Source organism: Canis lupus, chromosome 35 (genome assembly GCF_011100685.1).
Source record: "Canis lupus familiaris isolate Mischka breed German Shepherd chromosome 35, alternate assembly UU_Cfam_GSD_1.0, whole genome shotgun sequence".
NCBI classification, from domain to species: Eukaryota; Metazoa; Chordata; class Mammalia; order Carnivora; family Canidae; genus Canis; species Canis lupus.
This window is the reverse complement of record NC_049256.1, coordinates 25,960,099-25,982,637: the sequence shown is the minus strand read 5'-3', so window position 1 is coordinate 25,982,637 and position 22,539 is coordinate 25,960,099. Positions and strand designations below refer to the sequence as shown.

General features: G+C 40.6%; 1 protein-coding gene across 1 annotated transcript; it reads right to left on the bottom strand.

Annotated features, from left to right (window-relative positions):
* Positions 1-1,361: 1,361 nt before the first annotated feature.
* Positions 1,362-2,767, bottom strand: LOC106558245 (putative vomeronasal receptor-like protein 4). Its single transcript, XM_038584402.1, has 2 exons — positions 2,126-2,767; positions 1,362-1,525 (listed from the first exon to the last, which is right to left on the bottom strand). Exons 1-2 carry the CDS (start codon positions 2,765-2,767, stop codon positions 1,457-1,459), a joined length of 711 nt encoding a protein of 236 aa, XP_038440330.1. The 3' UTR covers positions 1,362-1,456.
* Positions 2,768-22,539: the final 19,772 nt, after the last annotated feature.

Below are 22,539 nucleotides of genomic sequence, written 5' to 3'. Positions count from 1 at the left end.
AGATGTCATAGAGAAGTTACAAAACTAAGATAAATAGCATAATCTTGGCCTTCCAACACCCACAGTTATATAAAGGAGTTAAGCTCCTAAACATATTACAATATAGCATAATAACACAGATAAGTTATTTAAAACTGTGTTGACATGGTCCAACAAAACCAAAGGGAAGTTTAGTAGGGAAGTAAGAGACTCAAATGTATACAAGGGTGACAAAACAAGTATGATACAGGCATTCATAAAAATGGGATGGAAAATGCCTATATGAATTCTAAGATTTGCATCATAAAATATGTGAAATCAGTAAAACAGCATCAGGTAATTTTCAAAATAGCTTGAGGACATATCTTATTGCCAGAATGATGACTTCTACTCAAATACCTATTTGGGTTCCAATTTAAGAAAAATATAAACCAAATTTATTATTTAAATTAGTGTAGAGGGCAGCCCTGGTGGCTCAGCGGTTTAGCGTCGCCTTCGGCCCAGGGCGAGATCCTGGAGACCTAGGATGGAGTCCTATATCGGGCTCCCTGCATGGAGCCTGCTGCTTTTCCCTCTGCCTGTATCTCTGTCTCTCCTTCAATCTCTGTGTCTCTGAATGAATAAATAAATAAATAAATAAATAAATAAATAAATAAATAAATAAATTAGTGTAGAAACCAAATTATTTTGTAGCTCTTTGATGGCACACCAATGTGAGACTGATATTATTGTGGCAGTGTCAGAGCACTAACAAATGGGTTTTGAAACAAGCCACGCACTATTTTCAAACTAATTTTTTTTTTAATTTTTTATGGTCACACACAAAGAGAGAGAGAAGCAGGCTCCATGCACCCGGAGCCCGACGTGGGATTCGACCAGGGACCCCCTTCATAACTTGTTCTTTATTCATCTTTATAAAGATGTATTCAAAGATTTAAAGACTCAGAAGATAGGGGGTCCCTGGGTGGCTCAGCGGTTGGCGCCTGCTTTTGGTCCAGGGCTGCGCGATCCAGGGGGCCCGCGATGGAGTCCCGCGTCGGGCTCCCGGCATGGGGCCTGCTTCTCCCTCTGCCTCTCTCTCTCTCTCTCTCTCTCTCTCTCTCTCTATCATGAATGAATAAAATCTTTTTAAAAAAAGACTCAGAAAATAGAGAGAGATATAAAAGGAAATTCTACTGATTTGTTTCACATACCTAGGTTCTCTGAAACCAGATCAAACTGTTTTAAGGTTCCTTTGCACTCTTGCAAAAGAGAGGGATCGGATGGAGTTGAAATATTACATTCCATTTTTGAATACCATTGCTCTTGAGTTACTATCTTTTATTAATTACAGATACATCTTGCTCATCATTCCATAGCAATACATTTTGAACTCACCCATTCTTTCATAAGCTCAATAGCATCCTCTTGTATGGCAGAACCCTCTAGAATATTTTCACAAAGCCAGCAAAAAATAGTCTATTTGCTGGATACTAGTTCATGATTTTTCAAAATCGCCACAATGTGTAGTAATTTTTATACTGCAATTCTCATATGAGCAATCCTCCTAGAAGTGACACAAGTCAAAGAGAAAATACAGTAGCGTTTTGAAAGAATTTGCCAAATTTTTCTCCTTCCTATAGGAAGCTTGGTAGTAATAGAGGCATCTTATAAGCAGGAAAGCTGGAATTGGCTTCTTCCCGAGGGTGGCAGGATGGACAGGAGAAGAAGGCAAAGTCCCCAGAGGGCACCCAGAAGTTATTATGATCTCCTTCCTCTGTCAGCTCAGGGCTACTGGTCAACAGCTTTGCTGTATAACATCATAATTTAATTTGTTGAGGCTACTCTTCATTGTTGTTGTTGTTGTTTTTTGTTTTACACGCAGCCATTACATGTCTTATTTCAAACTTGCTACCCAAGGGATCAATGAAACAGTCATTTTCCTCAAGTCTTAATGAATGTGCCAACATTTAGCCAGATGTCCATCTCTGTGAGTCAGCACAAATGGGCTGAGAAATGAATAACTAAGGCTTATGATTTCTAAAACGCTTAGCTTTATGAAATTATTCTCAAGGAAAGAATTTAAATATAAAGAAATAATAGAATCTGTCCAAGAAAAGAAAAGAAAACAAAGCATCAGAAGGAGAACACTGTGAACGGCTCTTACCTCAGGGGGGTTCTGGTAGAGAACCTTGGATCTCCGCAGGTAGTGGGCATGCTTGTGGTGCTTGTGGAGAACATGTACCATGTAGACAGTGGCCCAGCCCATGAGACTCAGAAACAGGAAATCTCGCAGGGCCATGAGAATGAGAAAAATCCACTTCATTGTCTGGCTTGCTGGTAGGAAACAAGAGCCATCACTTGCACCAGTTCGTGATCTGTTTAGGCTGTTGATGTTTCTGATGTAATAGAGTAAGTTCACGCTGACCAAGGAACTGAGTATCCAAAAGAAGAGGAAAAAGGGAAGGATACGCCATGTGGATGCTGGCTTGAAAATGGTGCACGGGGGGGCTCTGGGGCTGATGGTGGCTGCCTGGACCACAGTGAGGAAGCTGCTGATGGAGATCGAGAGGCCTCGATCATCTGGGAAAGGTATCAACCCAAAAGTTTGTATTGTTTTTAGCATGAGCTTGGAAAAAAGAATTAGGATATTTGTAAAAGCCAAGTGGATGAGAATTACATGTATAGATTTCTTTTTAGTGTCTCCAAAGAAAATGCACACGTAAGTCACAGAGACAAAGATGTTCCCCACAATGCCAGATCCAGTGAGTAAGAGAAACATTGGTCCCTTGATATTGTTTGAAACCATTTCTTACTTCATGGGCAGAAAAATTTGAATCCAGCAAGCACCTTTTGAAGAAAGCAACTGTATGATGTATCTTCAAAGAATGATTCGTACCAAAGGGTTTTTCTAATGTATAAAGGACAGTTAGGATATATGTAATGGAGCATATTTTTGTACAAATAACTCTTTTCCTTTCCCTGGAAGCACTCTTTGTAGACAATTCTATGTGGCTTCAAATGTAATATTGGTAATAAGAATACAAAAATCTAAATTTGCAACCTAGATTTTTTTTCTGGCTCCATGCCAGCAAAGACAATCTATGTGCTCAATAGCTTGTATATCCCAGCTATTTTCAATCTTGGCATGTGCCAAATTGAACTAAAAGAGACCCCACCCGATGTCACCCTGTGTTTTTCTACTTCTTCATTTTGATATTACCATGAGCCAACTCCAGAAGATCTCTACCTCCCCACATTCCACAACACAGACTTAAATACTCTTCTTGCCCCACATATTTCATAGTTCATGAATTTAGCCTGTCTCATTGTTCATACTGCCCCTTCTTATGTTTACATCCATCACATACGGCATTTTTTTAAAGATTTTATTTATTTATTCATGAGAAACACAGAGACACAGGCGGAAGGAGAAGCAGGCTCCACGCAGAGGGCCCGATGTGGGACTGGATCCTGTGACTATATGATCACGCCCTGGGCCGAAGGCAGACTCCCAACCGCTGAGCCACCCAGGGATCCCCACATACGGCATTTTGATTAGTATATCAATCTCCTGGTTTGTCTCTTAGATTCTGGTCTTTATATCTCTGACACATACACTTAATATTTCCTGACTTCTCTTTTAATGCCCAAAATGATTTTGTGAGTTCATCGCTTATAAGATTTCAATGGGTTTTCCTAATTGTCAACATCAAATCAAACTGCATAACCTTTTGAGACAGGACTCCAACTCTTAAAGCCTCATCGGCCAAAGACCTCTAGAAACAGTTTGTGGGCTGCACAAGCTCAGACCAGACTTGATGCAGCCTGGGCAAGAGTCCGGAGCAACCTTGGAATGCTGCCCTGCAAGGGTCTTTATAGGAGGTCTGAGTCCCACGGAGGAATCTGAGGAGATCCTAAGGGAAGCCTGGATGTGTTCAGGATGTGTTACTATTTCCCGGGGTGGGAGTTGGGGTGGGGGGTGCTGGTGGTTAAAAAAGAAAGCCAGTTAACAAGGAATTGGGGGTTGTCAGGAGAAGAGTGCGGTTTATGACTTAGAGATCCCTAATAATGGTAAAGTGCAGCAAAGTGGGGTGGGGTATGTTTGGTAAGAAAAGAGAAATCACTCAAACAAAGGTTTGTAATGGCCTTTCACAGTTTCTGAATAATCCTGGGATAAACAAGCTTTCCAGGTAGTTTAGCAATTAGCTTTTACCAACTTCTGTTTTCCCAACCTGGGCAACAACAGAACTGACTGAATTGTCACCAGTCCAAACCGATTGTCAACCTTTCAGGCCTGGGTAAAACTTGGCTCTTTCATCAATAGCTTCTCCAATCTAATTTTTCACCTAGAAATTGATATAAAACTGCTGACAATTCCCCCCAAACAAAATAGACCAAGATGTTTGATTTAACTCCCAGGGGTTCCATAGATTCTATATACTTTGGAAGCCTTTCCACAGCCTTCACCCCGTTCCATATCCTACCAGGGTTGTAAAAATTTAATTACCTATATTCAGTACTTTCCTATACAAAATGTTTTACCATTTTTCCAGCCTTCTTTCTATCTTCCCCAAATCTCAAAGCTCTGAATCAGGATGGGGACTGCTTTCCGTGTCAGCTGGTAAACCACTCGTCTTTCTTTGTGACTGAAATATAGGAACAATGTCAGAGGAGGGAGGGATGGGACTGTCCCAGATTACTTTTTTGGAAATGTTAAAATAAACTATCTTTTTAAATTTTTTATTTATTTACTTGAGAGAGAGAGAGAGAGCAAGCAGGGGGAGAAGTAGGGCCAGAGGGAGAAGCAGGCTCCTCGCTGAGCAGGGAAGCAGATGTGGGGCTGCATCCCAGGACCCTGAGATCATGATCTGAGCCGAAGGCAGACACTTGACCAACTGAGCCATCCAGGTGCCCCTTTAAAGTAAGCTATTTTAAGAGACATGCTTTACATTCAGGTAGTCCTGAATGCAAGCCCACAAGCCCATTCTGGATCTAACACTCACTGCCTTAGCCAAGTAAGTGCATCCCTCTCAGCTCCTTTTCTCAACTAAAAAGTGAGAGGAGTGCTTTCTGCTACGTGAGAGGACAGTAGAGGTAAAGCGGACTGCCTCAGGTTATTCACAACCTGGCTGTAAAAGTAAGACTCGGCCAACAGCCCCTGTCATTTTCATCCTAATGCTGCTAAGAGGTGCCTCCGTCAAGCTGGCGTGTAGTGGCCGAAGCTGACTTACACATACGGTGCCATTATTAGTGTTAGGATGGGGAGGCTAAGGACAGGTGAGGGAAGAAGACCTTCAAATTCCACACAAACACTTGGAGAATTTTCAAGACACCTGGGAAGACCAAGCTGGCTCATATGCAAAACCCAGGAATGCCCCCAGTGAGAGCCACAAACTCCATCCCTGCTAGTGTTGCTGACAGAGCAGGATGCAGGGGGCAGCGAGGCAGAGGGAAACACAGCTGCTCCTGGAGACTGCAGGCACTCTGATGCTTCGCGGATTTCCTGAGAAAAGAAAGCGGTACCTTGTCTACAGCGCGCCCCAGAGCTCTCTCGTGGTACCGATCCTGAACCCAGGGACACCTGCTCAAACGTGTCTGGAGGCACATTTGCTGAAACCGGTCCCCGTCATCTTTCTGGCCCCGGGGAAATGTACCTTTGCAGGATCAGGAGTCCAGGTGCTCAGGCTCACAGACCCTCTCAGGAACTGCCTCACTTAGTCAAAGACAGGAGCAAGGTCCCTGCATCTGAGGGATGGTTTCTGTGGCACAGGGAGTAATAAAAGACTTGGTCAGCTGTGCTCCCCTGGCAGCTGCTGTGCAGCCGTGCTCTTTGTTGGTCCTTCGGGCAGGTGAACCCTCCACCGAGACATCCTTTACCTTCTGGATTTGAAGAGCTCTTGGCTAACCTCAACTGGAACCAAGACTTGGCTTTTCAAGGTTGTCAGCCTGTCGGGGAAGAGAACACTTTGGTCAGAATCTCAGTCCCTGAAGTACAGCTTTCCCTGTCCCTCCAAATTACAATGAGTGTTTGGCTCAGAAATGTTCTTGGTCTTAATTAATTTTAATTATAGGAATAGGAAGGATGTGTGGTGAGAAAATGAACAAGTAGTTAGTTAGGTTCTGTATCCAGCATTTCACATTATTCTGGCCCCTCCTCCTCTTCCCTGAGTTCCAGACCTTGAATCAGAATGGGGACCTGCTCCCAGACACATCTGAGTGTTTTCCTTTTTCTCTGTAGGTTTTCTTTATGCTCAGGGTTATTGCAAAGATGGCTGGAGATTCTGGTTTGTGAGCTCATCATAACCATGGATATGGAGAGTACAAGTATCACCATGCACTCAGGGTTTTAGTGGGGAAATGATTTTCCTCCTTCCCCTCTGAGTTTCAAGCTGGGACCTCTGTAATAAAAGATAGACCCACAAGAGAAAAACAAGCAGGCATTTACTATCACATATATCTCATACACACATGAAGATATCCAGAGAAAAACAAGCAAGTCTCTGAGGTGGCTGGAATTTGGTCTAAATGCCATTGTAATAGAGAAAGGGTATTGGGGGCGTAGGTCTTTTTGGAGAAAGTAAATGATTTTTAAGAAAGATAAATGTGCCCTTACATGCATACTTGGGAGGTCTGATAATTTGTGGCAAAGTTTGCCTGTGTATGGTGTCCACTTCTAAGCTTCTCTCCTGTGATAGGAACCAAATTTCTCTGGTTAATGAAACTCCCAGGGAGGTAACTTATGACAGCTGAGAATCTGTCTTTAGCAGATTAGGAGAGTTTTAAGGACACCTCTCCTTGCTCTCCTATTTTCCAAGTGCCTACAGCTCTACCTAATCAATATACAAACCAACATAGTTTGGAGTAGCAGGGGGTTGGAGATCTTTTCTTCAAGTGATTGTTCATTTTTGTTTTCTTACAAGATTCTGTTGGGACACGTGGGTGGCCCAGTCCATTAAGTGTTTGCCTTCAGCTCAGGTCATGATCCTGGGGTCCTGGAATGGAGTGCTGGGTCGAGCTCTCCACTCATTCCGGGGTCTGCTTCTCCCTGTCCCCCTGCTCATGCTCACTCTCACTCTCTCTCACTCTCTCACTCTCTCAAATAAATAGATGACATATTTTCTGTTTATTTGAGAGAGAGAGAGCAGGAAAAGCAGGCTCCCCACTGGGCAGGGAGCCCAGGACAGCCACCTAACAGACTGAGCCCCCCGGGTGCCCTGCAAGTTATTATTTTTAAATTTCTTGTCTATTAAAAAGAAATGGAACTAGAAATCTGGAAGGATGCCCCTTTTGTTCCTAATCCCTCGTGGCCTACAAAGCTTCATGAACAGGAACTTCTATCATCTAGATAACTTTCTCCCCCAAGAATGAACTTTCCCATCACTGATGCAAAGGAATAGAAACAAAATTGAGCAAAAGGTTGAGATGAGAGGTGAGGTTAGAATTATTTTTCAAGAAATGAGAGCATCAAAGAGTCTGAAAAGGCCAGATTTCCCCTCATTTTCTGTGGGGCTGTATTTTCATTATGGTCAAACATTCTTTATTTGGCCAACAATTAATCAGGCTCCTCAACCTTCTCCTAGAAGCTTATGTGTGCTCTCTTGCAAAATCTAGTTGTAGCAAGAACCCTGTATCTATTCCCTTATCTATTTGGGGGCTTCATACCTGTCACCTCCCAAGGTGATACCCAAGCACCCTGGCCTGTCTGCAGCAAGAATCCTGAGAGGTCGATAAAGCCACAAGCCCTTACCCTTGATGTGTTCTCTTAGTAATTTTTAATCCTCTACTGAGCCCCCTCGTGCCTCTTGGCTCTGAGTTCTCCTTGCCCGTGCTGTATTCTGAATTGAGGTCAGTGTCTCCTTGCGTCATTGTAAAATCCCAGGGCAGGGTTTCCCTATACCATCCACAGTGGTCCTGAATAAAGTCTGCCTCACCACCTTGAACAAGCATCAGTGAATATTTTCTTCTCTAACATTAGCTACAGGTGTACTGGGAACTTGCTAAAAATACTTAAGGAACACTTCAGAAGAATCTCTTTGAGTTAAGTACTTGTTTTCAATCCCCAATTTTGAACGAGGACATGCAGGCACAGACAGATTGCCTGAGGTGCCAATGAGACATCTAAAGGCAAAAGGAAAAAACAATTATCTTCCCTGGTGCAAAAGACATACTTTCCACCCTCCCTTTCCTTAGAGTGTTTTCTATAAAAAGTACAACAACAAATAACTTGTAAATTTTTCCTTGGCCCCTTTGAGATGTGTGTAAGTTTTTTAAAAACCTAAATAAAGCTCTTGCCAGTTGTCACCTTTTGCAACATCACCCTGAAAAGAGTGCTCTTTTCTCCCAGTTTCTATGGGAGATTAAAAGCCCAACTCCAGGAGGACCTGATTCCAAAAGGCAAAACTCTATTCTGTCATGAAGATGAAGAAATTTATCTTTTAAATACAACCAATTCATTTACACAGTGACCCCCAGATCAGATGAATTTTGGAGGTTCTATGTGTGACAAATACATAGTACTGTGAAGACTTCTTATTGAGAGCAAACTATCATTTATCATGAGAACATGTATGTAATGGATTCCATCTGCTTGGCTGTATAAAAAAATGAGCTTTTTTTCTGTTCTTGCAATCTCTTTAGTGGATTGGCTGTGATGCTCATCACATTATGTTTTAATGCCTTTTCAATAATAAAATTGTTTTCCTTCTCTTTTGCTTTTATAGAGAGTCTTGTGGGTTGGCAGGACATTTTGTTTCTAATTATCATTTTCCAACACACATAGAGGAGGAAGACTTGAATCAAGGGTTGAACCCAGAGAATCTGACACAATCTCACTGCCAACCATCACTCCCTTCCCATTTGACATATGTCCTTCTGGTCATTCTCTCTTTCAGTGTGTTCTTCCTCAGCACCACTGCCAAGTCCTCTAGCCTCTGCCCACATCTTTCCCTCTGCATCTAGATGTGTGTCCCTCAACTTCTCCTTTCTACCATTAGTGGCAGCTCTGGAGTTTCATGTGGATTCCACTGATTCCCACGGTAGGGAAAGGGAAGTATTTCCTTCAACCCTTCAAATTCTTCCAGATGGTTTATGAATTAAATTGACAGGAGACAGATTAACGGGAGAAGAAAATACATGTTTTATTATATGCGCCCTGAGGTGTAATAATGAAACTGAGACCCAAAGAAATGACCAAGGCAGGTGGTTTTTATACTTTTGAGACAATGAGACAATAAATCTGTAAGGATTTGACATTACAAAGAAAACTTAACTTCGGGATCTTCAATTAATAAGGAATTCTAAACAATTTAGGCTTGGGTAGTAATGAATAGAGAGTGATAAGGGGTGTTTATATAGCTTCTTATCTCAAAATTTCCTATTTCTGGTGGATATGGATGTGTCTTTACCTCCTGGTACAGCGAGGATGCCTTTCTGGCAGATTTATTTCCTGCTTTCAGGGGAATGGTGAAAGGTCTGAGTGTCCTGGTTACACAAGCTGTCTCTTAAGTAACTTTTATTTAAAACAATCAGTATACCAAAATTGCATACCTTGGGGCAACCTGTCCTTGGCCCTCATGCTGACTAAGTCACAAGTGATGGTAGACAGTTAATGAGTTACTGGGCTTCTATTGCTATCCTTTCTCTTATGTAAAATGACAATGAAAAGACCTACCTCAGAGAGTATTTGTGGGCTTTCAGGAAGACAGTCTTCTAGAAAGACAGTCAAGAAATATTGCCTATGTATGTTCTGTGTGAATAAAAGAAAAATCTTTCCCAGTCTTAAGGAAATAACAGGACAGAGTGGCTTATACCAATGGACCACATGTGCATTTCTTGGCATGGAGCTGTGTGACTTAGAATCTCTAGCTCATCCCTAGGGCAGGTCTGGGTCAACACGATCTGGATGGCATACCTGATAAAAGCATGAAAGCTTTGTACTTCTCTGACATTCACTAGTTCTACAAGTAATTAACAAGTCCAATGTCTCCAAGGAATACCTCCTTTTCTTTTATTGCTCTTTGTAATGTTAAGACAAAATACTGTTTAAAAATAGGCATTTGCTAACAAACTCTGTTAAGCTTTGTTTAAAAGTGAAAATGAGTTCCTTCTCTGCTTCCGCCTTGTCCCCTGCTCTGTGTACACAGTCTGACTCCTATAATGCCAGGGATAGCTTTAGGTCAGCACAGAACTCAGAGTTGTATTCTCTGTCTACAGGTTTATCTATGATACATCCTGATTAGGCATCACTGGTTGGTGATGTATAAACCTTGTCTTTATTCTTCTTATCATCTTTCCCTTGACTGGCACAAATTATTTCTATCCAGGTCCAGTGTTCGCTCTCTCTCTCTCTCAAATAAATAAGTCAAAATTGATTAATTAAAAGAAAGAAAAAGAAGAAAGAAAGAAAGAAAGAAAGAAAGAAAGAAAGAAGAAGAAGAAGAAAGAAAGAAAGAAAGAAAGAAAGAAAGAAAGAAAAAGAAAGAAAAGAAAGAAAGAAAGAAAGGAAGAAAGAAAGAAAGAAGAAAGAAACTGAGCACTTGGGGCCACAACTCTAGCCAGCCAGCAAAAGTCAGCAAGCATACATGGTCTGCACGGGAGTCACCATACACAAGACCCCTGCTTCAACTTTAGGAGAAGTAGCCATTTCACCTAATTCATAGAATCTAATACTGAAAGTAAAGCAAAAAGGGAGACACAGGAATGTGGTCCAACAGGAAGAATAATGAGAGAAGTAACAACCCATACCCATGCAAAAGATTATAAGAGAATACTGTAATGAGTAAGGACATTGAATATGGTACATTTGTACTCATTTCTTTACTTGGAGTAGATCTATTATGATTTTCTATCTCTCCCAGGTTCAGGTTTGGAATATTGGATGTTTCCAGGAGTTTATCCATTTCTTCTAGGTTGTCTGGTTTGTTGGTGTATAATTTTTCATTTGCAACTATGTGAATGGATCTAGAGGATATTATGCTAAGTGAAATAGTTCGACCAAGAAATACAAATGTTATATGATTTCATTTATAGATAGGATCTTTAAAAATGAATAAAGAAGAAACTGGTGGTGGCCAGAGGGGAGGGGTAGGGGCTGGGCAAAATGGGAGAAGTGGGAGGGAGATACAGGCCTCCAGTTATGGAGCAAGTCAGCGGAATAAAGAGCAGAGCATAAAGAATACAGTGAGTGATATTGCAATAACCATGTACTGGGACATATGGCAGCTACATTAGGTGCACATAGCATAATGCTATGTTCGACTTATCAAATCACTCAAGTGTACACCTGAAACTAGTGTAACATTTGTGCCAACCGTACTAAAAAAGAAAAAGAAAAAGAAAGGAAAGAAAGAAAGAAAGAAAAGAAAAGAAAAGAAAGAAAAGAAAAGAAAAGAAAAGCAACCCAAAGAAAAAAAAAGTAACCATCGCAAGATAATGACCATGGAACTGAAGGATGTTTCTCCACTCCCAGCTCCTCACTCTTCGGGAAAATACACTATCCCTTCAGGGAGTGACATTTCTCTTTCTTGTCAGCTCCCTGGTACACAAGCTATCTCTAATGAACTCCACCTGTTTTCTTTGTCTCAAGGTTAACGTTCATTTCCATGACATCGAGACTCAAGAACCTGGCCTTGGAGGCCCAGTAACAAGAGTACAAGACAAACAGTGAACTCCTCCCTCAACAAAAGTAAACCTAGGAATATAAAACTTGAGGAGAAGATCTTCAGGTCCTAGGACTTGGTAAGGAGCTCTTAGACATGATACCAAAACCACCATCTATGAAAGAGGATTGATGAATTGAATTGACCATCAAAAAAATAAAGACTTTTGCTCTGTGAAAGAGTGCTGAGAAGATTAAAAGGCAAACTTCTGACTTGAGGAATCTTGACAAACATATTCAACAAAGGACCATTCTAGATGTAGAAATAATACTCAAAACTCAAGAATGGAAAGATGAATAATCCAACTAGAAAATGTGCGATAGATGTGAAATACTTCAGTGAAGAGGACATACAGACGGAAAGCTAACATGTGACAAGATGTGCAATATCACTAGTTTCCAGATACATACAAATTAAGATGAGGTACTACTGCATATCTATGAGAACAGCAAAAATGAAAAATAGTGACAATACAAAATGTTGGCAAGGATGCTGGATATTTATCTATTGCTGGTGGGAAGATTATTTGATAGGAGAGAGAGAGCACACGAGTGGGGGGAGGGCAGAGAGAGAGGGGGGGCAAAGCAGACTTCCCACTAAGCAGAGAGCCTGATGCGGGGACTTGAAGATCTAGGATCTCGACCTGAGCCCAAAGCAGATGCTCAACAGACTGAGTCACCCCTAATGAACTAACTATTGATGTATGCAACAGTTTAGTTAGATCTCAAGGGCATTATGCTGACCGAAAAAAATCTCTGAGGTCATTTAGTGTATGGCACTCTCTATATATGTATATTTACACACATACATACATATGTAATATTGTTTTGTAGTCTTGAATAGCATGGCATTGCTAGGGTTAAATAATTGCATCTATAAAGAAATGAATTCTATTCTCACCCCAGTCCCAAGCCGCCCCAGTCCCCCATCAACATCAAGATTTCACTTTTATCCTGTGTACCCACCTGGAATTTCTTTATACAAACACAAATAAACACATACAAATATAGAACTCAAATGGTCAGTGATCACACCTTCCATGGAATGTTTGTCACCATGGTGGCGCCCTTCCCATTGGTAAGTCCCTGGCAGGTGGTTGGCTCACTGCTGGGCTGAGAAATCCCAGGCCATATGTACTCCTGTAACAGGAGCCCCTCAGGCTGTATCTTCCCGAAGGTGAAGGTGTTTTGTTACCTAGTGTGCTCACGTGACCTCCTTTCTCAATACTCCATCTTTTCCAGGGCAGTGACCACAACGCCAACACTTGGCCTGCAGACACCTACAGTATTTGTTGAATTGAGCTGGATGGAGTGAGAACAGCTGAGTTAACTTGAATATCAGAGCTTAGAACAGCTTTCTTAGAGCCATGGAGATTAGAAAGACTAGGGGAAAGACACAAAAAAAGATGAATTAGAAGGGGGACACTTTGTCCCCTTTGCTGGCAATTTCCACAAAGGGTGGCCTCCTCTGCCTAGGCCTTGTATCAAGCGGTTCTCCCTGGTTTGGGCCGGTAAGAGATGCTTCCTTTCTCAAGGCCATGTAATTTCTCACAAAAATGTATATAGTTAGTGCTAGTCAATGTTTTCTATATTACATATTTCAAATAATAGTAAAGGCAGTGTAGTTTTGTTGTTCAGCTTGTTTATCTGTTAAGTGAGAGCTTTTGGTTCAAGACCTTATGAGATTCTAAAAAAAAAAAAAAAAAAAAAAGACCTTGTGAGATTCTAGTTCTACTTCTTAATGGAATTTCCTTCCATCTCTCATTCCTCCCACTGTGTCTTCAGGTCCCCCTTGCTTGCTTGCTTGCTTTCCTTCTTTCTTGTCAAGTCTTCATTGCCTTCATCAGGTAGTTCCAGAACTGACTTACCAGCATTCAGATAATCAGCAGTAACAGTAATGTCTCTAGGGGTCTTTTAGAAGATGAATAAGAATAGTGATAGGTTCCTGGCCAGTGGTTTTCAAATTCTGTTTAAGTTTCCACTATTGGATTCAATGTTATGAAATGTTTTAAAAATTAACAAATCTAATGAACAAAATACATATGCCAACACTTTGTCTTGTTGATGTATTAGTTTTATGCCCCCTGCTGTATGGGTAGTGAGAATTCTTTACCATTTTGATTTACTGTTCCTTGATGACTAATGATGCTGTGCAGCTTTTCCTATGCTTACTGGACACTATCATTTCATGGAAGTGGCTTCAAGTCTTTGCCCATTTTTACTGGGTTGTTAATTTCCTTTATTTATGTGTAATAAGAGTCTGCATGTATTTTAGATTTGAGTCTTTTGTCAGTTATGTGTATTGTGCACATCTTCTCCCAATCCGTGGTTTCTTGACTCAGTTTCTTAGTATGACTGTTGATGAACAGAAATTCTTAATTTTAATATTTTCCAAATTATAATTTTTTTATGGTTAGCTGGTTTGACATCCTGAATTGTTAAAAAAAATATCTTTGTCTACTATGTAGTCATAAAGACATTCTCTTATGTTTTCTTTTAAGAGCTTTATTGCTTTCTTTCTTAAACTCTCCAATCCATCTCTAACTGATTGTATTTTGTAGGTTAGGAGATCAGGTACATTTCTCCAGGTGGCTATTTTACAGACCCAACCTAATTCATTTAAAGACCATTTTTTTACCCACTGTAGTAAGGCTGCCCTTGTTATGAATCAGATTATTACAAATATGTAGCCTGAATTCAATATCTTGTTCCATTGATCAGTTTACCTACTCTTGGAACAAAAGTATACTGCTTTATTACTATAGATTTATAATCGGGATTGATATCTGGTAGTGCATCTGTTATCTGCCTAGAGTGGGTCCTTTATATTTTCACATAAACTTAGCATAAGCTTACTAGTTTATACACACACACACACACACACACACACACACACTTTGGGATATTAATCCAAATTGCACTGCAACTTAAGAATGATTTGGGGGAAAAAAAGAATGATTTGGGGAAGCTATGTGCACCCCTATTTTTTATTACAGCAATATTTACAATAGCCAGGGTATGGGAGCAACCTAAGTGTCCATCCATAGATGAATGGAGAAAGACATATATATATATATATACACACACACACACACACACTGGAATATTACTTAGCCATTAAAAAATAATGAAATCTTGACATTTGTGACAACATAGATGGTCCTCTTGAGGATATTATGCTAAGTGAATTATATCAGATAAAGAAAGACAAATAGCATATGATTTCCTTTAGAAGTGGAACCTAAAAGACAAAACAAATGAATAAACAAACAAACAAAAAACAGAAACAGATCCAGAAACACAGAGAACAAACTGATGGTTGCCAGAGAAGAGCGGGATGGGAGGTTGGGCAAAATGGGTGAAGGAGAGTAGGAGATACACGCTTCCAGTTAGGAAATGAATGAGTCCCAGGAATAAAAGCTACAACATAGGAAATATAGTCAATGGTATTGTAATAGTGTTGTATGGCGACAGATGGCAGCTCCATTCGTGGTGAGTGCAGCATATCATATGCAGTTGTCCAATCACTGTGTTGTACACCTGAAACTAATGTAATAGTGTGTGTCAATTATATTTCCATTTTTTCATTCAATTTTATTTTATATACATTCAATTAAATTACATCTAGCATATTATTAATTTCAGAGGTAGAGTTCAGTGATTCATAAGTTGAAATATACTTCAATTTCAAAAAAGAGTACTTTGGAGACAATGGACACCTTAAACATAGTGAGTTTTTCTTTCCCTGAACATGGGATTTTTTTTTAATTTTTATTTATGATAGTCACAGAGAGAGAGAGAGAAAGAGGCAGAGACACAGGCAGAGGGAGAAGCAGGCTCCATGCACCGGGAACCCGATGTGGGATTCGATCCCTGGTCTCAGGGATCGCACCCTGGGCCAAAGGCAGGCGCCAAACCCCCTGAACATGGGATTCTTATACATTTATTTAGCTTTAATGTATAACCCAATGTTTTCTAGTTTTCACTGGAGAAAGTGTAAGCGTTTTGTTTTTTCTTATATATTTGATTTTTATATTTTAAGCAAATTATTCAATTATTTATTGTTAATATGTAGTAGGCCATTATTTTTATATTGACCTTCCATCTGTGGGATTTGCTAATTTTATTTCTTTTTTACTCTTTCAAGTTTTCTACACACATAATTTTATTAATAGGTGAGTGACTAAGAACTATTTCACTTATTTCAATCCATTTTCCTTCTTTCTTTCTTTTTTTACCTTCCCATAATAGCTAGAATCTTCAGAAAAATGCTGAGTAGAAATGATGATGATTAACATTTGTCTCATTTCTAACCTCAGAATTAAACATTTAAAATTTCTGCATTGGATATGATGTTAACTGTGGTTTTCCTGTAGTTAATCTCTATCAAATGAAGATTATAATTTTCTCTAATATAATTTTCTCTGAGAAGTTTTATTTATATTTTTAAAGACTGGGTGTCGAATTTTTACCAAGTGTATTCAGGACTCTATTAAAATGAATGTACGCATTTTTTCCCTTTGTGGTCTTTATGAGACTCATGATATTCCCTTAATTATTGAATATTAAGCCCTTCTGGCATTTCTGGAATAAATATTATCCTTTTTATATAGTGTTTGGTTCCATCTGCTAATATTTTGTTTCTAATTTTGCATCTACATTCATGAGCAATATTAGCCTGTGAGTTATTTTATCTTGCAACGTCCTCATTCAGATTTTGGTATCAAAGTTATGCTAGTCTCTTAAATGAGTTTGGAGATGTTCCAAGAGTTCTACTCATGGCTAAATTTACTCCAGAATTCCCTTGCTCAACTCTATTTAGGCTGGAAGTTGGCCTAGGATGCTTCCACCCAACCTTCTACTGTCTGCCCTTTCCTCAGCATCACACTTACATCTCCATCAGCTGGCTCTTCAGCCTTCCTGGCTCCCTCCTCATTTTCTTTCAGGCATTTGCCCTGACAACTTCTCTGAATATTTAACCTTGTCCTGGTGTTTGCTTCTCAGAAGACCCAGACTAGTGGACTTTTTTTATAATATACTTCTAATTTATGCTGGATGGAATTTTTGCTGGGCCCAAACCATCACTGAATGATGTACCTTTAGCTACTAATGGAATCACTAGAGAAAGCAGTTTTCCCAATTTCTCAGTGAGCACCCCAGCATTATGCCAGGTTGGGCATCCCTGCTGATCAGCACATAGAGGCTGACGCTGGCATAACCAAATATTATAAGTGTTTTAATATTTAATATTGTGTAATTATTTGTCAGGAAGGAGCCTGTGGTGAAGGAGACAATGAAATATGCCCAATAAAAGAGAAGAAAACAGGTCATGAGAATGAGAGCACTATGAGTAACTCTGATCTCTGGGCTGGATTTTCTCTGAAGCCTGAACTCTGGAGAGAGAGTACACTCTGGTGATGCCTATAAAGATGGAGAGCCATGTACCCACTTGCTCCAGCCCATGAGACTCTGAAAGACAACATCCTGCAGAGCCATGAGAGTAGGAAAAAGCCACCTAATAAGTTGCCCAGGTGGTAGCATATAACTGTAGTCCCAAATGCTGTAATCCCAGATCTGCTCATGCTACTGACTGCTGTGATGCAGTAGAGCAAGTTGGAGGTTATCAGGAAATTGAAGATCCAGAAGAGGAGGAGATATGGAAGAACTTGCCATGTAGTCTGTGGTTTCAGCTTCCTCCATGAGGTGGTCCTGGGACTGATGCTGATGGCCTGGACCACGCTGAGGTGGCAGGTGGTGCAGATTGAAAGACCACCGGCCACTCTCCCCAGGTAAAGCACAGTCTTACAACCAGCATTGCCTAGGAAATTTCTGAGATGAAAAAATACGGTTATATCTTTGCTCTCATTGGTACAAATAATTGTATTTGCAAAAGCCAAATGGTTGAGGATAAGGCCTATGGGGTTTGTTTTTTTTTTTTTTTTCAGGCCCCATGAGCAAAGTATATACATGTCTCACAAGTATGAAGAAGTTCCCCACAATTTCAAGTCCAATAACAGAAAGCAAGATTATTCCCTGGATGAGCTTACTCCAGATTATCTTCTGACATCATGCACAAAAGCAGGAAAAACTTTGGACAGACACAAATAAGTAAAGATGACATATTTTAGGTCCATGTCTGTTCCAGTGAAAAGAACTGGTGGAGACAGAGAGAGAGGCAGAGACACAGGCAGAGGGAGAAGCAGGCTCCACGCAGTGAGCTTGATGTGGGACTCAATCCCGGGACTCCAGGGTCACACCCTGGGCCAAAGGCAGGCGCCAAACTGCTGAGCCACCCAGGAACCTGCTACAGTCCATTTCTAAGCTCTACTGCTGAACATCATTTTTGACACCTCCTCCTTCACTGCTCATACCCAGTACATGATCTCACTGTAGAGAACTGTGCTAGGCTCTTCCTGGTCCACTTTAGCAGCCTAGACTTACCTAACCTTCAGATACTGTGAATACTGGGCTAACACAGTTGTAGTTGCCCCAAAGAACTGTATTTGGCTCAATGAGAGTGGTTTCTCAGGGAAGACTATTTGGCTTACTTGTCTCTCTCCAAGTGCAGAAGGGGAGTCCCAGCCCCCTTGCCTCAAGGGGGACTAACTCTGGTCACATGTGTGTTCCTAATTTTCCACCTGAGTGTTGTCAGACTGGAGCAGATTTTTTTTCTCTTGTCTGTGCTCTTTGCATGCTCCACCTCTCCTGAGGATGTTCCCCCAGCAGAGGAAGAGCTCTGGCTCCATAGAGATCTCATGGAAATGCAATCAAAGACACACATCTTACTGACACACTCTCTTCCCCCTTTCAAATTTAGTGACACTCTTACAGTCAGAAATGCCTCACCCTGAAGGCCAAGTGTCCTCAGTATTCCCATGTTGTGATTTATATAACCACCTTATAAATGGCATCCCTCTTTCTTTTTATTCTCTTTCTATATTATGTCAGACTAAAAAGAGCTTTTGAAACATGAATCTGTTCCTTTTGCTTCAATGGCCTACAAACCATAGATGGCTTCACATGTTAACCTTATGCCTAAACAAGTTTGTCCTTCACAATTGGGCCTCCTCTCCTTCTTGCCAAATTTATTTCTGAATTACTGTCAGCTCCCCTGCCAACAAATGTACATGAACTCCAGATGCTGAGATGCTCCTGCCCTCAGCTGCCCCTTCACGCAGCTAACTGCTGCTCATCTATCACACATCAGCTTAGGATTTTATTGTCTGGTGTCTTTCCCTGGATTCTCTGGGCTCTGCTGCCCTGGTTTGTTTACATGTCTCCTTCCTTCATTCAGTTGTGGAGCACCTGAGAGGTGTTCTCTGTCCATCCTGTACCTACATTTCACGTTACAGCGCTTGCTATTAACTGCTCAGGGAGTTGTTTATGAAAATGTTATTAAATGAGACATATGGTTATGGTTGTAAAACTGCCTGTTAATCAGAGATAAGTCTGTGAGCTAGTTTGGAGAGAGATTTGAGTTGATTTGTGTTTCTTTACAAATGTCACAACTGAATGAGTTGGAGAAGACAATTCACAGTGAATGTCGCATTCACAAGGGACTTGAGTGTTTCCTCAGATGTGTAAAAGCTACACATGTCTATATGATCTGGAGGATGTTGGAAAGAGAGTTTATATAGATTTTAAGAAGCTTTCAAAGCTTCTTACTTCCATAATTTAAGGATGAACAAATGCAGTCTGCGTGAATCAATGCATTCCAGATGCTTGTGCAGTATCATTAGATCTGAGAAGTATAACAATGTTCACAAGCACATTCTGGAGTTTAAATACTGCCTTCCCAATTTCTGTCTGGGTGACTCTGGGTGTATTATTTGGCTTCTCCCAGGCCCAGTGTTCTCATCTGTAAAATAGGGGTGACAACTTTGCACTTTGGAGGTCTGTCTTGAGGATTAAATGAACTGATATATGTAGTGCTATGTCAGTGCCTGGAAAGCACAAAAGAATAATTTTCTAAAAACAACTATTCATGTTACTGTGTGTCCCCACACCTTAAAAAAATTCTCTATAATAGTGTACTGTGTCATTTTGGGTAGCTAGAGAAGGAAAACATCAGAATAAATAAAATCTTAGTAAAACAGGCAAGCATGCCCCATATTGAAGAGACAGAAGGACACCAAAGATAACATACAAGCTTAAGTACAAAGCCCCAAGTCTGGGAGTTAAAAGGCCCAGGCACTGAGGAGACCACAGAGGATGTGCACTCCCATAGACCTGGGGGAGATGTCCTGGCATGTGATGTCTCCTACACGTCCCTCCTTGCTACACAGGGGCATCCTCAGGCACAGCACATCAAGTCTGCTGCTGCACAACAGCCTCCTCACAGACCAGAAAGGAACAGATGTCTTTGCAGGGCCTGGGAAGTGATCAGCTGTCTTCTCACAGCTTTGGGTCCTGCACAAGGCACAGGAGAGCTCCGACTGCTGTCTTCCGCCTGCCCCTCCCCATTCTGCCCCAGATAGCCTCCTTGCATAGCCAAAGGCAGCCCCTATCCATGGCTGTCAGGTGTACTCACCTTGGCAGCTCTGTTCAGCTCTGCTCTGGGACAGGAGAGGTGCTGTGGCAAAGCAGCACCAGCCAGGCCCTGTTTATACTTTTCTGAGCCCTTGTGGTCATGGCTAACTTACTGATGTAACCATATCAATGTCACAAGTTCTGGCTCTCAGCTAGGGGTATAGGGCAACTTCTGCACCATATAGATCCCTGAGGCACACGTCTCCCCTGACCCTCTGTCATTTGCTGAGCCCAGAAACACTCTGATCCCAATTATAGTAAATGTGCAATAATGAATAGGAAGCACTGCAAGGATGAGCCCTCAGCACAGCACATGTCTCAGAGAAGCTCTGGTCTCCTTGATTGTATTAGGACCTCCTGCCATCTCCCACACACCCACAGCCACCACCAAAGCTCAAGAAGAAACACTTGAGAATCACAAGTGGTCACTTTCTGAATATTTTTAAACTATACACTGATAATAAAAGATCATTGAGCAGTAGAGTCAGAATACTGACTCCCCATGAGAGACAGTGTCTAGAAAAGCATGAAAGGGGGACTTCTGGGTGCTGGCTATATGCATATGAACCAGTTCATATGGTCACCTAAGTGACCACTTAGGTGGTCACTTATGATTTCTATTGTTCTTAGTATGTTCACTTCTTTCATAAGTGTACTGCCAAACAGTGTCAGTGGCCCTGGAAACTCATGTCCTGCATCGTAGCCCAAACCCAGCTTTGATTGTAAATGCTTACTATTTTCTCTTTTCATTTTTTTTTCTAATAATAGTCATCCTACTGAGTGTGAGATGATATGTTATGGTGGTTTTGATTTATTCTTCCCTGATGATGAGTGATGTTGAGTATCTTTTCATGTGCTTATTGGCCTTTCCTGTTTCTTCTCTAGAGAAATGTCCATTCAACTCCTTTGCCCATTGGTAACTGAGTTGTCTTTTGTTCTTGTACATTCTATATGTATCACTTAACAGACACATAATTTACTAATAATTTCTCCCATTTTAACGACTGCCCTTTCACTGTGTTGATAGTGTCCTTTGATGCACCAAAGTTTTACATTTGATTGAAATCCATCTTTTCTACTTTTACTTTGCTGCCTATGTTTTGAGGCATTTCCAATAAGTCAATGCAAAGTCTAATGCCATTAATATTTTTGTCTTATTTTTTTGGTAAGAGTTTTATAGTTAAAACTATAAAGTCAGGTCTCGGTCCACTTTGAGTTAATTTTTGTTTATAGTGTGAGATAAGAGTCTCACTTTATTCTTTTGCACATCCAGTGTTCCCAATGCTACTTGCTAAAAAAAATGCCTTTTCCCATTGAATGATGTTGGTACTCCAATTGAAAATCATTTGACTAAAGATGTGAAAGTGCATTTTTGGGATCCCTATTCTATTCCATTGGTCTATATGTCTGTCTTTGTGCCAGTACCATATTGTTTGATCACCATAGCTTTGTAGTGAGTTTTGAAATCAGGAAGTGTGGGATCTCTAACTCTGTTCTTCTCTTTTTTTTAAAGTGGTTTTTGACCAATTGGAGTCCTTTGTATTCCATATGAAATTTAGATCATACTTTTCTGTTTTTGTGAAAAATATCATTGAAGTTTTGATACAGTTTGCATTAAATCTGTAGATGGTTTGGGGTAGTATTGACCTCTTAACAATATTAAGGCTTCCAATCCATACACATGGGATCTCTTTCCGTTTATTTATGTCTTCTTTAATTTCTTTCAGCATTATTTACAGTGTTCAGTGTATGAGCTTTTTGTCTCTTTGGCTAAGGTTATTTTTAAGTATTTTTATCTTTTTGATGCTGTTTTAAGTGCAATTGTTTTTAAATTCCTTTTTTGTATTGTTTATTGTTAGTATATAGAAACATCTGATTTTTGTGTGTTGATTTTTGTATCCTTGCTGTACTAAGTGAGAATTAAAATGAGCTTAATATGTCTTTCACAGCTAAACTCTCTTAGAATTGCAAGATCCTCACTAGTCAAAACAAATACCATATATTTATGATGAAAAGGGGAGGTAACTAAAAACAACTATATATGCTTGACATTCAATATTATGGAGCTGTCCTACTTGCAGGCACACCTTGCTTTTTGAGTTTCACTTTGTTGCACTACACAGATACAGCATTTCTTACAAATTGCAGACTTGTAGCCGTCCTTTTTTTTTTTTTTCTTTTTCTTAAGATTTTATTTATTTATGAGAGACACAGGCAGAAGGAGAAGCAGGCTCCATGCCTGGAAGGGAGAAGCAGGTTCCATGCAAGGAGCCCGATGTGGGACTCGATTCTGGGTCTCCAGGATCACGCCATAGGCTGAAGGCAGCGCTAAACTGCTGAGCCACCAGGGCTGCCCATGTGGCAGTCCTTTGTATATCAAGTCTGTTGGTGCC

Coding starts and splice junctions, on each gene's coding strand:
- LOC106558245 (XM_038584402.1), bottom strand. CDS start 2,767: ATGGTTTCAAACAATATCAAGGGACCAATGTTTCTCTTACTCACTGGA. Junction 1,526..2,125: donor TCTACCAGAACCCCCCTGAG/GTAAGAGCCGTT, acceptor TGTCACTTCTAG/GAGGATTGCTCATATGAGAA.